The sequence below is a fragment of the Solanum stenotomum genome, chromosome 12 (assembly GCF_019186545.1).
Source record: "Solanum stenotomum isolate F172 chromosome 12, ASM1918654v1, whole genome shotgun sequence".
Classification (NCBI taxonomy): Eukaryota; Viridiplantae; Streptophyta; class Magnoliopsida; order Solanales; family Solanaceae; genus Solanum; species Solanum stenotomum.
Window position 1 is genome coordinate 28,816,793 of NC_064293.1, and position 16,025 is coordinate 28,832,817.

General features: G+C 29.5%; 1 protein-coding gene across 1 annotated transcript; it reads left to right on the forward strand.

Annotated features, from left to right (window-relative positions):
• Positions 1-12,540: 12,540 nt before the first annotated feature.
• LOC125848263 (beta-amyrin 28-monooxygenase-like) lies at positions 12,541-14,867 on the forward strand. The gene is made up of 3 exons (XM_049528100.1): positions 12,541-13,501; positions 13,649-13,836; positions 14,543-14,867. The coding sequence occupies exons 1-3, from the start codon at positions 12,547-12,549 to the stop codon at positions 14,840-14,842; spliced, it is 1,443 nt and encodes a 480-aa protein (XP_049384057.1). The 5' UTR covers positions 12,541-12,546; the 3' UTR covers positions 14,843-14,867.
• The last annotated feature ends 1,158 nt before the right edge of the window (positions 14,868-16,025 follow it).

The following is a 16,025-nucleotide window of genomic DNA, read 5'->3' on the forward strand; positions in this document are numbered from 1 at the left end:
AGAATTGAGAAAAGACATTGTATATTCTAAAAGTGCTCATAAGGTTTGGAAAGCATTTAAAGAAAGATTTGATAAAGTAAATGCAACCAAGATTATCCAGCTTCACAAGGAGATCTGTATGATTGATCAAGGGATTCAAAACATCTCTGTTTACTTCTCCAAGTTGAATGATTTGTGGGATGAACTTAAGTCTATAATCCTTTTTCCAGCGTGTGATTGTGATAAATCTAAGAATTTCACAGCTTATTTGCATCAACAAAAGTTTATGAAATTCTTGATGTGCCTGAATGAGACTTATGCTCCACAAAGAAGTCAAATTATTATGATGACACCTACTCCTACTTTGGATCAAGCGTATTCTATGATGATTCAAGAAGAGATCCAAAGAGGGAGTAATGGAATCTTGGGCGTTTCACCCGTAGAAGGAACTCACAATTCTCTGATTGTTGCAAACATCTCTAATATGAGACCTAGAAGGAATTCAAACACAAAATTAAAGTGTGATTACTGCAAGTTAAAGGGTCATACTAGAGAAACATGTTACAAGTTGAATGGATATCCTCCAGGGTTCAAGTTTAACAATAATAAAATAAAGACCTATGATCAACCATCAGCACATAATGTGATGAATCAGGAAAAAGCATATTTCAAGGAATGGTGATAGGGTTCACGTGATTAGTGGTATGGGTTCTGTCTTCCAAGGTCTCAACAATGAACAGTACTTGCAGTTTGTACAAATGATGGAAGATTTGAAGATGAAGAAGAATAAAGGAGATGACCATGAAGATTCACCAATAGATGTAGCTAATATGGCAGGTGTGGTATCCACTAAATCAGACTGTTGGATTATTTATTCTGGTGCCTCAAATCATATGACTTCTTCCTTGAGTTCACTGATAATTTCAATTCCTTCATCTAAACCTACTTATGTTCATATTCCTACTGGGCATAACACTGAGATTACACATACAGGGTCTTGTAATTTGTTACCCTCTTAAACTCTTCACAATGTTCTGTGTATACCTAAATTTAACACCAATTTATTGTCTGTGGCTAGATATACGAGAGAGCTTAATAGTTCATTACATGTTTACCCTGATTTTTGTCTCTTTCAGGACCTCTCAAGTGGCAAGGTGAAAGGGATTGGTAGACAAGAGGGTGGCCTATACATCCTTAGTCCTTCAACACCTGCAAGCTTTCCTTTCAAATGCATAACTACTGCAGTATCTACTTTTGTGTCACATTTATGGCATCAAAGGCTAGGCCATGCTCCCATTTCTATTTTTTTAAAAATACCTGTAATAACTAGGTTACTAGATAATGTTGGCCATTGTCACTGTCTTGTTTGTCCCTTAGCTAGGCAGACTAGGTTGCCTTTTCCTAGTAGTATTTCTAAAACTTCAGCTGTGTTTGATCTTGTTCATGCTGATATTTGGGGACCTTACAGGGTTCTCACTTATAATGGATTCAAGTATTTTCTTACTCTTGTTGATGATTTTTTTAGAATGACTTGGACTTTTTTAATAAGGCTTAAGAGTGATGTGTTTGTGTTGCTTAAAGATTTTATTCTTCTTGTTGAGAACTAGTTTTCTACCACAGTTAAAATTTTGAGATCAAACAATGATACTGAGTTTTTTTAACACTTTATACACTAATTTCTTGAAAACTAAGGGGATTATTCACCAAAGTAGTTGCGTTCATACTCCACAACAAAATGGAGTTGTGGAGAGAAAACATAGGCATCTCCTAGAAGTAGCAAGGGCTATTAGGTTTCAAGCTAGTATACCTATCAAGTTCTGGGTTGATTGTATACTTACAACCATTTATATTATCAATAGGCTTCCTAGTACTGTTCTAAATGGCATTTCACCTTATGAAGTTTTTCATGGTATACCACTTATTCTGTCTCATTTGAGAACCCTTGGGTGTCTTTGTTATGCTACTATTCCTATTTTACATGACAAATTTTCTTCCAAGGTTATTACAGGAGTCTTTATGGGGTATTTTGTTGCTCAGAAAGGTTACGGGGTATATGACATTGCTGCAGAAAGGTTTATAATCAATAGAGATGTTACATTTCATGAAAATATGTTTCCTTTCTCTCCTCCTAAGTCACATTTTCTTCCTGGTTCTAAGGACTCTTCTACTACTTTTGTGCCAGATTCTCCCCATGTATCTTCACTAAACCTGCCTGATGAGCATCCTGACTGTCCTGATTCTACATCTCATGTTCCTCTAAGAAAGTCCAATAGACTTACTAAGCCTCTTATATGGCTCATAAATTATGTTCATCCTTCTTTGCCCTCTACTACTTCTTCTACTTCTGCTAGTTCTTGTTCTCTTTACCCTATTTAGTCATATCTTTCATATTCTCATCTTTCTTGTCCATTCCAGGCTTTTCTTGCCTCATTTTCTTCTATTTCTGAGCCTACTTCTTATTCCCAAGCTATTAAAGATCCTAGGTGAATTCAAGCTATGAAGCTTGAACTTGAGGCTTTAGATCATAATCATACTTGGGAGGTGGTGGATTGACCATCTGGAAAGGTTTCTATCGGTTCTAAATGGGTTTATAAGGTAAAGTATCATGCTGATGGGGTATACTCAGAAGGAAGGCATTGACTTTCATGATACTTTCTCCCTTGTAGCAAAAATGACCACAGTTAGGACTGTGATTGCATTGGCTGCCCTTAGGCATTGGCCTATTTTTCAAATGGATGTCCACAATGCATTCCTTAATGGTGATTTGATGAGGTGTACATGGCTTTGCCACAAGGTTTTAGTAGCCAGGGGGACTCAAAGGCATTCAGGCTACTCAAATCCTTATATGGTTTGAAACAGGCTTCTAGACAGTGGAACTTGAAATTGACACAAGCTCTCACAAGTTCTGGATTCACACAGAGCAAGCATGCCTGTTCTCTTTTCACAAAAACAGTTAATAACAAGCTAGTGTTGATTCTTGTTTATGTAGATGACTTGCTTATCACAGGGTCTGATCTACATAAAATCAATAGAGCTAAGCTAGATTTGCATAAAAACTTCAAAATGAAGGACCTAGGAGAACGGAGGTATTTTCTGGGAATTGAACTTGCCAGGTCAAGTGAGGGGATTCTCTTATCACAAAGGAAGTATGCTCTAGAGATGATCTCAGAGACTAGATTGAGTGGTTCAAAACCTCAGTGGACACCAATGGAGCAGAACATGAAACTAACCAGCAATGAGTATGATCTTAAATTCTCTGAAAAATCTGAGGATGGTCTTTTAGAAGACATGAGTGTCTATCAGAGACTGGTGGAAAAACTCTTGTATCTTACAATCACAAGGCCTAATATATCATATGTTGTTCAGCCCTTAAGTCATTTTATGCATGCCTCTAAAAGGTCTCATTATGATGTTGCTTTGCATGTTGTGAAGTATATCAAGAGTCAGCCTGGGCTTGGTCTCTTAATATCTAGTAAAGGGGATGAGAAGATAGAAGCATATTGTGACTCCGACTGGGCTGGTTGTCCTATGTCTATAAGGTATGTCTCTGGTTTTTGTATCAAATTGGGAACATTTCTCATCTCTTGGAAAGCTAAGAAACAAAACACTATCTCTAAAAGTTCTGCTGAGGAAGAATATAGGTGCATGGCTCAAACAGTAGCTGAATTGACTTGGTTGAAAGGGTTGTTACAAGAGTTGCAGGTGAAGGTGCAATTGCCAATTGATCTATATTGTGATAATAAAGCTGCATTACAAATAGCAGCCAATCGCATGTATCATGAAAGAACAAAACACATTGAGATTGACTGTCATTTTATAAGGGAAAAATTGCAGGAAGGTTTGGTAAGAACTAACTATGTTGCAAGCAAGGAACAACCAGCAGATGTGTTTACCAAAGCTTTGGGTCATCAACAACATGCTGCATTACTGGTCAAGTTAGGAATGAAAAACATTTTCCATTCTCAACTTGAGGGGGAGTGTAGAAATGAAGGAATAGTTAGTTGATAATTGTGTATAGATTAGTTAGTTAAGAAGTTTGTTATTAAGTTTTCAATTAGAGGTTGACAAGTGGATAGTTAGTTAGTAACTAACTTTGTAAATGCTTTTGTAAATGCACTGTATATAAGTGGATCCATGATTATAAGGATCAATATAGAAGTGTGTGAATAATAAAAATCTCAACACAACACAATTGCTCTCTATTAGCTTTCTTCCCTTTCTTCTATAGAGCTCATCAATGGTGGCCTGAGTGCAGATTTTATCAGTTTTATATTTTCATATACAATAAAACCTCATCAAATTTATATATGTAAGATCATGAAATATTATTATTTTATAGAGGTATAATTTAATCGATAAATTAATATTTATTAATTAAAAGAGTGTTTTGAGATTCAATGAAGGTTGATTTTGATTACATCAAAATCATTGTATTTTACTAATTTATGCATCATATTTATTAAATTCATATAAAAAATAAATTTATTATACATAAAGTACAATGAATACATCAAATCATTGTATGTTACCATGTATCATATTTATTGAATTCATATAAAAAATAAATTCATTATACATAAAGTACAATGTATGTGTATGATTCATTGTAATATATTTTTTTGTTCGGTGATTCATTGTAAAATAAATTCAAGAATTCTAAATTGTCTTTAAAATATTTGTACTTTTAAAGAATTCTTAATTTATAATATTAATGAGACCATATATTTATATAGGGGTCTTCTAAAAATATATTATTTTATTATCTTATTAAAATAAGTGATTTCTTTTCCATTGGACCAAATCGGGATCAGAGGAAAATATTATCTTAGAAAAATTATTAATTTACTGAGTATTAATTTAATAAAGTTTTACTATATGTTGTGTTTATGCTTACCTTAAGCCAAAGGCCTGTCAAAAACAACTTCTCTCCACCTGCACAAGGTAGGATAAAATTTGTGTACACTTTTTTCTTCTCATAACCCACTTTAAAATTACATTTGATATGTTATTAGTATAGTCTAATCAACTATATTGCAAGCACTTGCTCGATTGATTTAATAGTGTCAAATTAACTTAATTTGTTCAATTTGTATGCTTTTGAATATTTATTAATCAAGTCCTACCATCTTTTTCCAATCCACTACTGAATCGTGAGATAAATATGGCTAATCATTTAAGGATTAGTGGGACAATTAATAGGCTATAACATGATCTGGTGGTTACATAAGTTACATAATAAAAAAAAATTGACTATTTGTATGTCAATTTATATCCACTAAAATAATGAACTTTAATATTAAAACATCGTATGCTCCAACATATTTGTAATCTTTATGAACAACAATTAGTAAGGATTAAAATGAGATAATTTTATCTTAAATTTCTAAATTAATAAATAATTTAAATAACTATTTTCAAAAATTACGACAACTAATTTGAGATCGAAGGTAAAAAATTTAAATATACAATTTAAGCACCTAAATAACCTCTATATAACAATAGTTTGACTTTACACCAACATAGCAATAGAATCTTTACAAAATAAAAAAAAATTAAAAGAAAGGTAAAAAAAGAAGAAGCAACACATTCAGTTACCTTCCACAAATATTCATTACTTAATATTTCTCTCTCATATCTCAAAACAACGTATTGTAACAAAAAACAAAGTCTTTATCTCCCATTTAAGGTCGTTACAATTTCATTCTCAAAAAAATTTAAGATCGTTTCAATGGTTGAAAGCAAGAACGTGTCCGTTTTAATTCAGCACGACAAATATGAGATATCACCGGTATGTATCGTTTTTTTAAAATTTCTTCTGATTTATTTTTGTAAGATTATATAGTTTGATTTTTCAAAAAAAAAACAACAAATGTTTCAATGGCTGAAAAATCTCCTTTTAAGGCTTTTTTGTTATGGTTAATCATGAAAATTTTATTATTTGTAAATTGATTTTGATGAATCATTCATGGCACTAATGTTATTTGTATAATTGTTAAAACAAACATTTCATATGATTTGTAGATTATGGTATTATGAATTGTAGAATTGCAAATATAATCAAAACCAAGATTAACACCTAATATAACTCGAATTCTATAAATTTACCATTGTTTAATGACAATATTAATATGGAAATCAATGTTAAATAGTAATGTACTCACTTTTTAATTAATTTGGTTATCCAAAATAATTTGATAAAATTCTTGGTAAGATCATGGTGTAATATTGGTTTAAAATATGTATTATTTATCATATTAAATTATACACCATAATGTACACCATTCAAGTACACTATAATTAATGTGTAAATTTTAAAAAATAGATATTATAAGATGGTATTATGCATTTAGTTGATTGTTTAATTAAATTTATTATATAAATAAAAATAGTTACTTGATTAGTTTGTGGTGTAAATGTTTGATGTATATCATACATTATATATTAGATTGAAATGTACACCAAATTATCACCATAATGTACACCTTAATCATATAATCATGGTGTTATGCACCGTTGGATTGTAACATATAATCATGTTTAACTTTATCAATCTTCATAAATCAATGTTATATATATAGTTGGTTATAAGTTGGTGTTCGAATTTCATTATAAGAATAATGAAGTGGACACCAATTTTTAACCATATTATACACCATTTCGTATATAATTTTTTTTTGGTGATGTAAAAAAAATATGATTGTGTATTTCAAATTTGATTGTTATAACGATTATTTAGTAGGTTCTTTAATTTTTTTTTGAAATGTATTGCAGGAAGGTATGTGGATTTCAAGATCAATTGAAGGAGTGATATGTGACGCAAATACCATTTTTTTTTTAAAATAAAATCAAATACCAAAACTTGTACCAAATATCCATATGAGGATTAGCACTGTTGAGTTTTTTTTTTTTTTCTTATAACACTTTTTTTTCATAATCTAATTGAATGTTATTAGTGGATTTGAATTTTATTGGTTGTTTATTAAACATTTTTTTTAGAATCATATTTAATCATATGATGTAATTAGTTCTATTATTTATGTTGGTTTTCCTTGTGGTATTAAATGTCATTTGAAAAAAAATGGCACGAAATATCAACTAAATTGGTATATTATATGGGGTAGAATTCAATAATTGTTGGTATATTATATGGTACAATTTTTTATATGGGGTAGAATTCAATAATTGTTGGTATATTATATAGTACAAATGTTAGTATTATTATGCGGTACATTTTTTATATTATAAAATTTTAATGTTATTCGTAAATAGTGTCATATAGTTTTAGTGTAATTTCAAGCTCTATATCACAATGTATACCGTTTTATAGAATCAAATTATATACTAATAAAAAAATATATATATTGAAATCATATTGTACATCAATTGACACCATAATAAGATTTCATATTTTCCTTTTTTACAATATTACCTAAAAGAATTCTATTATTGATATACAAATTAGTATGCATAAATAATTATTGTGGTATGCAAATGGTTATTATTAGGGTATGCAAATGTTTTTTTTTTAATTACTTTGCATATATTGGTACTTATATAATGGAACTTAAATTGGTATTTTTTTTATAAAAGAATTGAAACGAAAATGGAGAGAGAAGAACAAATTCAAGAGTAATTGTATCAAATAAGGAATGTGTTAAATGGTAGAAATCCTATTAATTAGGCAATAAATTCTCCCCCAAAATCAGCACTAGAATTGAAAAAATCAACCAAAAAATGAGAGAAAGAAACGTGCATCCTAAAAAATAGGATCTTTAAGTAAAAAAATCATATATTCAACTATAATTGTCATTGAGAATTCCAAAGTAGATAAGGTATGTCAAAAATTGTAATGTACACCAAATTGTCACCATAATGTATACAATATTAAAAAATTTATATTCAAAAAAACATGTTTATGCCATTTCATATCTAATTTCCAATATATATATATATATATATATATATATTATTATGTAGATAACTTACACCAAGAAAAACATGTTTATACTATTCTATTTCATAATTTTACCACCATATATATACCAATTTTGCACTTAAATAATATCAAGAAAAACAAGAAGTTTATACCATTCTATATCATATATATATTTTTTTATCATTACATTATTCTAAAAGTAAAAGAAAAAACGTAATTGAAGAGAAAGAAAAAATAAATTTAGAAGTGTAATTGTATTAAGTAAGAAAGAGAGAAAAAAAAAAGGCAAAAATAATGTAACCAATTATAGTTGTGATTGAAAATAAAAAAATAAAAATAAAAAAATTATGAAACACATAAAATCAGCCCACTAAGCTAAAAAATAGGTAAAAAAATCGTATAAAGATATGATGTATAATTATTAAGTTGTCAGGTTTGTAATTAAAATGATAATGTTGTAAATAAAAAGAGTAAATTAACATTATATAAATTAAAGTCTTAAATTGAATATTCTAGTAATTTTTCCTACTAAAATTCTCAAATTACTCCAAGCCGAAGCCTTTCAACCTAGTCAAATTTGTGCATTGGTAACTAACAAAAGTATAGTTGCCTAAAAACAACTCCCCTAAATAGGTTATATCCCAACAAGTATTTTAAAAGGAAAAAAAAAGGTCAAGTTACACTTACCGTCATTATAATTGATTGCACAAATATATGTTAGGTAAAATAGTTGAAATTCCTTCGTTCTTAATTAGATGTCAAGTTTTGAATATAATTTTTTTTATTGGAAAATGGAAATGTTGTCGCCAAAAGAAGCCATGCATTGCACAAATCTAAATTAATTGAGCTCTAGTGAAAGACCGGACCCTCAATGAAAATTCAAGAAGAAAAAGATGGAACTGCGATTGCACTGTCAAGAATTTTCCTATGAGTGTGGTTACAAGTGGGGAAAATTCCACCAAAAGTATTTGTTGACTCATGATTATTATAATAACTGATGAATTTGTTTATCAACCTAATTCTAACACTAATACGTAGTGCACCACTTTGACAAGATTTAAATATTTTTTGTTAGAGTTTTGATGATAATTTTCCTCAATTTGGTCGTAAGAGGTAATCTAATTAGTTGGATCTCAAGGAAAAAGAAAGTAAGTCTCCCCTCCATTTCATATAAAATAATGTCATTAATTTTTTATATTTTAATATAAGAGAAAATCTTTAGGTAGACACCCAAATATGTTATATATATATAGTTAAAAAGTTATATTTGTGCGTGGTTCAATAATAATACTTTAAATTAATTTTTTTTTAATTTTTTATTTGATATTTGATATCCACATTGATGTTCGATTAAATTAAAATTTACGTTGAAAAATCTTATAGAACCTTCTAGTAGCCTTGGTAAATGATGATTCTGAAGAAATATAATAGAGGTAATTATATATTGGACGACTATTCGCAATGTGCGATTGATAGTGATATTTGTGAAATTATTGTACCCAATAATTTAACTTGAATGCTTGTAAGTTTCATGTGTATATTTTGCACTATTCAAGTAGCATGTTTTTTCCACTTCAAAATTTTAGTTAAATTATTAATTGAATACTTATTAAAATGAATTGCAGCATAATTTTAATATTGATTTGAAAAAAGTTAGATACATGATAATTAAAACTTAAAACTGTAAAAGCATGGACTACTTTCAATAAAAGTCCAATTAACTTTAATTTACTTTTCAAGTTATTTCCCTTTTCTACATTTTGAACGATTTCTATCTCTCCAAATAGTTTTTTTTCCCTTCTACAGAGCCACATTAGTTAATTTGTTAGAAATGAAGATATTTGAAATAACGTGAGAGTGGATGTAAAAGGTCATATATATATATATATAGACACACCAGTGAACAAGTGTGAAAGGCTACATCGAGTGGAATTAATCATACAAGATATGATAGACTTTCAGCTTATCAAGAACATGATCATCATAATATAGAGGTCAAAGGTTGGAATAGAAAGTTGATGATTTTCCTTACCAACCAATAACATTAGTAATATTGTTGGTATTTGTTATTGTTTTTACTATTTTAACATAAATTATGTATCTTCTATTTCTAATTTTTTTTGTTGCTACCGTTATCTCTAATATTTTATTTTATTTTACTATATATTCTGTTGGTTTTACTATTTATGTTTCCATATATGTTGTGTTTATGTTTGTCTTCAGCACTTCTCTCTACTTTTACAAAATATAAATAAGATTTACTTACTTTTTATTTTTCTCAAACATCACTTATAAAATTACATTAAATATATTATTGTTATTATTTAATCAAATTATAATCAAGTCCTACACATCTTTTTCTAGTCTACTTTCCGTCAGTTTCTCCATTAAGTCTACTTGACTTATTTAATTATCAGTTAAAATTCTATTCTCATAGAATTAGGGGAAAAGTCAGTTTCTCCATCAAGTAATTTTTTAGCATTATTCTTTCGAATGAATTCTAATTAATAGATTAATCAATTTGCTTAAATTGCATTAAGATTTTGTTATTATTAATTCTCTTTAAATCTCAGTCATTAATCTCTTAATGCTTTGAAGTGACGCTATTTAACTATAACTTAATCTCATAATCTCTCTCTCGAGCAACAAGATATAACAACGACACTATTAATTGTTGTCCAAATAATTAACTACAATAACTGTGTAATTAAACAATTAGAGATAAAAGAATGATTCAACTATATAAGTGTAACAATAATTTATCCTACAAAATATCTGATCAAAACTCTAATTACAAAATCCTAGAAGTATGTGAAAACACAATACAAAAATTCATAAACAATAACAAAAATAGAAAAAACTCATCGTCGAATCTTTTGTTTTGCTCCACACGGCTTCTCACTCACTCTTCTCTCGCAATGTATTTATAAATTATTTATAAATATAAAAAAAAATCTCAAATAAATTAAATAACTAAATCCAAAATAATTTAGAAAAAAATTAGACTTTAATTTGACGCGATGCGGGCCATGGCCAAAATTCTAGTGACAATGTTGGACAATCATTATGCCTCCACTTCTTTTTTTTTTCCTCCACTTCTATATCATAAAAATATAATATTAAGTATAAACAGTAATATGTATTATATGAAGTAAAAAATGACTAAATGTGTGTATTTTTAACCTAACATCAACAACGTAAACATACACAAACAAATTATTTATAAGATAAATTGCTATAATAATAATTAATTGTGTAGATAATTATTCATAATAATAAATAGGCGAAATTGTTTGATGGACCCTTTGTACTTGTATGAATTTATATTCTGAACTCTTCTACTTGACTTTTTATCAACTGGACCCTTAAACTCAATGACACTCAATATTTTAAGTCCTTCTGACCATTGACCAAGCTTATGTGGCAATTTAATTATTGAGTTGGCACCAACACACACGTGATTTCACTCGTAGAAGGAGCGTGAACTCCAAATTTAGACTAAAAAAATGTTGTTTTTTTTTTAAAAAAAGACCAAAACAAAAGAAAATTAAAAAAAAATCTCTTCGTTCTTCTTTCCCTCCCAACCCATCCCATTTCTCTTTCTCTCTCTAATTACCATTACCTTCTTTCCCATCCAACCCCCATTTCTTTTCTTTTTTTCCCCTTCCCAGCCATCTCCAAGTTCTCTTTTCTTTCCTTTTTTCATATTTTCTTTCTTTCTAGAGAAACGAAAATGTGTTGTTATGGTAGATTTGTTTTTCTTTCCTTTTTTCTGGGTTATTTACAATTTATAAGGTGACAATGATTCAATAGTCTTGAAGGATGAAAAGTGATTGTTGAATGTCTTTGTGAAATTAGGTGAAATGTGTTATGTAAAATTGCGTACAATCAATTAACCTTATTGTGATTTATTGTGATATTTTAATGGTGATTCATTGGTATTAATGGAGAAAATTTTTTTATGGTGGTTCAAATGGATGATGTAAACGTCGGTAAAAAAATACTATTAGAGTTACAAATGTTAGAAACTTTGAGGAAAAATTGAATTATAATTTTTAAGAACTTGAAGAGTCAAGTTACAGGCTATAGACAATGGCCTTGAAGAAGAAAAAAATAAGGTTAATGGAGATGGTGTTAAGGGTGGTTGTGGGTTGAGGGAGGTGGAGGAGAGGTGAGAGAAAGTATTTTATTTTTGTAAATAGAAAATTTATTATTTTTGGTTAAAAAATATTTATGAAATAATTATGACATAACATTATGATATATGATGTGGATATGACATGTAATTTATGTAAGAGAGAGTAAACTACACACATGGTTGGAGGGATTTAAAAGTCTCATTTTAATTGAGTTTAAGAGTTCAGTTGACAATGGATCAAGTAGAAGGATTCAGAATACAACCTCATACAAGTATAATGATCCATCAGACCATTTCGCCTAATAAATAAATTACTCGAAAAGTAAGAGTTACATATGCTTAAATTATGACGTTATCAGCGTATATAACTTAATTAAATTCTTTATTTATTTATATTCTTTTCTCTAATTAGTTACGTAGCAATTAGTTCATCAACACTCTTCTATATAAATTAACACACATCCATTAAACTTATCTGCCTAACACGCCATCAATGGATGCTATTGATCTCTCCACCATTCTCTTAGTTGTCTTTTTTCTCATCCTCACTACTATTCTCTCCCAAAATCGTTCTTCTAAAAAGACCAAACTACCCCCGGGTAGTTTCGGATGGCCCGTAATAGGGGAAACGATAGAGTTCTTGTTTAGTAATCCTGAAAACTTCGTTCGTGATAGGATGAATAAGTACTCTCAAGATATATTTAAAACTAAAATAATGGGAGAGAAAACAGTTGTAATTTGTGGCCCTAATGGCCACAAATTCCTTTTCTCGAATGAAGAGAAACTATTTACTGTGTTTCGTACTCACTCTATGCAAAGAATTTTTCGTTCTTACCAATCCAAAAATCCATCTTGTCCTCCTCCTCCTCCTTCTCTTTCTCAATCTACTCGGGTTATTCGTCAGCCCGGGTTTTTAAAGCCCGAAGCCCTAGCCCGTTATTTAGGGGAAATGGATTGTATAACAAAAGAGCTTTTGCAATCCCATTGGGAAGGCAAAAGTGAGATTCAAACCTATCATTTTGCTAAAATTTTGACATTGTCACTTGCTAGTCGTTTCTTTCTTGGGAGTACGAATAGTAGTTCAGAGAGGATGGTGAAGCTCATACATTATTTTGATGATATTACATTAGGGTTACACGCGATGATTTTGAATGTACCAGGGACGGCTTTTTATCGCGCGAATAAGGCAGCAATTGCAATTAGAAGGGAGCTTATAGATGTTATAAAGGAGAAAAAAGATGAAATGTCTAAAGGAGTGAAAATGCAAGACATTTTGTGTCATATGATAGTTGTTAAGGATAATAATGGAGAGTTTATGGGTGAAAATGAAATTGCTGATAAAATAATGGGAATTTTAGTTGCTGGCTATAGTACTGTTGCAACAACCATAACTTTCCTCATGAAATATGTTGGAGAGAGATTTGATATCTATGAAAAGATATTGAACGGTACGTACGTTTAATTCGTCTCATTTTATTATTTTATGAATAGTACTAATGTAGTGGTTGAGATTTGAATATGAAATCTCGAGGTGCATTTTGAATTTATACCCTTTTTCTTAATCACTGAACCAAATTCTAGTCTTGTAAATACAGAGCAAAAGGAGATCGCTGCGGCGAAGAAGGAAGGAGAATTGTTAGAGTGGGAGGACATGAACAAAATGAAGTATTCATGGAATGTGATATGTGAAACAATGAGACTAACTCCACCACTTCAAGGAACTTTTAGAGAAGTGTTGACAGACTTCACCTATGCTGGTTACACTATCCCCAAGGGTTGGAAGGTAATTTTTATTGATTTTATTTCAATCATCTCATCTATTTTATACAATACACTTTTTTTGGTTTTTTTTGTTTAATAATCTATTATTCAGAATTTACTGACCTAATTAATTTAAATTTACACCATACGAATCTAAGAGTACAAAATTTCCATTTTCCAACCACTTCCACTAATTAATTTGAATTCGCTTTTACTTGTGATATTTGGTTTTAACACACACATTAAGAAAACAATAATCGACATGATTATTTTACTACACTATCCTTAATTGATGTTTGGTATTTAGTCTTGAAAAATGATTTAAAAAATAAGTAATTAATGGTAAAGATAAAACATTAAAAATAATTGTTTTTCTAAATATGTTAAAAGTGACAAGTAAAAATTAAAAATTCATTTTTGATATAGTGAACAAGTAAAAAAGTGAATTGGAGGGAGTATTTTATTGCCAAAGGGGCTTTAATTGATGGCTCATTTACCAGTTTAATAATCTTATCAACCCAATTAGTGGGTTGATCAAAAGTTAATTAATTAAGTTTAGTTAATAATCCACTAATCTGAAAACCTTGAGACCAAATTACACACCAACCCTTCTTCGAAATCCACACCAAACACTTAATGCGTTTTTTATATATGCGAATTTTCAACCTCAATCACGTATGTCTGAATTGTTTCCAAAAATGAACATTTTATGTGTATTTGACATGTAGGTTTATTGGACAACAAGTAGCACAAACAAAAATCCATTATATTTTCAAGACCCTCAAGTGTTTGATCCATCAAGATATGAGAAATGTGATGGACCAATTCCATACACATATGTACCATTTGGTGGTGGTCCAAGAATGTGTCCTGGTAAAGAGTATGCTCGTCTTGCAATTCTAACTTTTCTTCACAATGTTGTATTGAAATATAAGTGGGAATTGTTAGTACCTAATGAAAAGATTGTTGGTGATATGATGCCAACACCAGAAAATGGACTCCCCATTCGTCTTCATGATCACCAGTAATAATCGGAACTTATGTTGTTTGGACTCTTCAAAATAAAATATATGTATCTTTTAGATTAATTCGACGCGAGTGTTGATATTTTTAAAAAGTCTGAGCAGTATAAATGAGAAGTTATCAAAACAAGTACTTGTACTTTAATTAATTTGTATCCAAAGAGTTCAATGAAATATGTAGATTTATTTTTATTGGTTTTATTTTGATTACCTTGTTTAAAAGTTGTAAGTTCACTAGGAATTTGTTATTGAATAAAAAGGATAATTATGCTGCTAATATAAATGGGTTATTAGTTTGGAAATTACTTTTTTATCACATTTACTTCATCAAATACAACTATTTGCGCACTCAAATACATGTATCTCGAATACATGCAGGTCAAATTAGGTGTAATTTATTACAAATAAATTGTCCAAGAGTGATTCACATGTATTTACAAATTATGATACGCTATCTCTCGCTTGCCTCTCTCTTCTCTCACTCAGCTCTCTCTCTCTCTCGTTCACCCAATGTATCTGTATTTCAAAACATATCTTATAGCAAACATACACATTGGCTCTCTCAATCGCCCGTCTCCTATGTATATGTCTATTTCCCTCTCTTGTTCCTCTCTCTCCATATATATAACATAATGTATTTGATATCAAGGGATACATATATCTAGCATCTTTGATACATTTATATGTATCTCAAAATGTATCTGATATCAAGAGATACATGTATCTAGTATCTTTGATACATTTATCTAACTTGAAATCTAAAAGAGTGATGTATCTAACTTAAATATAGTACAAAATTATTAATTAGTGAGACAATGGGTGTGTTTGGTATGAAGGAAAATGTTTTCCTAGAAAATATTTTCCTAGAAAACAAGTAGATTTTTTACTTATTTTCTCATGTTTGGTTGGTGAGTAGAAAATATTTTTCGAATTTATTTTTTTAGTATTTGATTTATGAATGAAATTTTTTTTTGAGAAAATATCTTTTAATTTTACTAGAGAGTAGAAAATGATTTTGAATTGAAAGAAAATATTTTCTAAAAAATAAACTTAATTTTTTGGGGGGGGAGGGATGAGATGGGGTAAAAAAATAAAAATTTGAAATTAAAAATATTTTTAAAAAATAAACTTAATTTTTGGGTGGGGTGAAAAAATAAAAATTTGAAATTCAAATAAAAACAAACTTAAA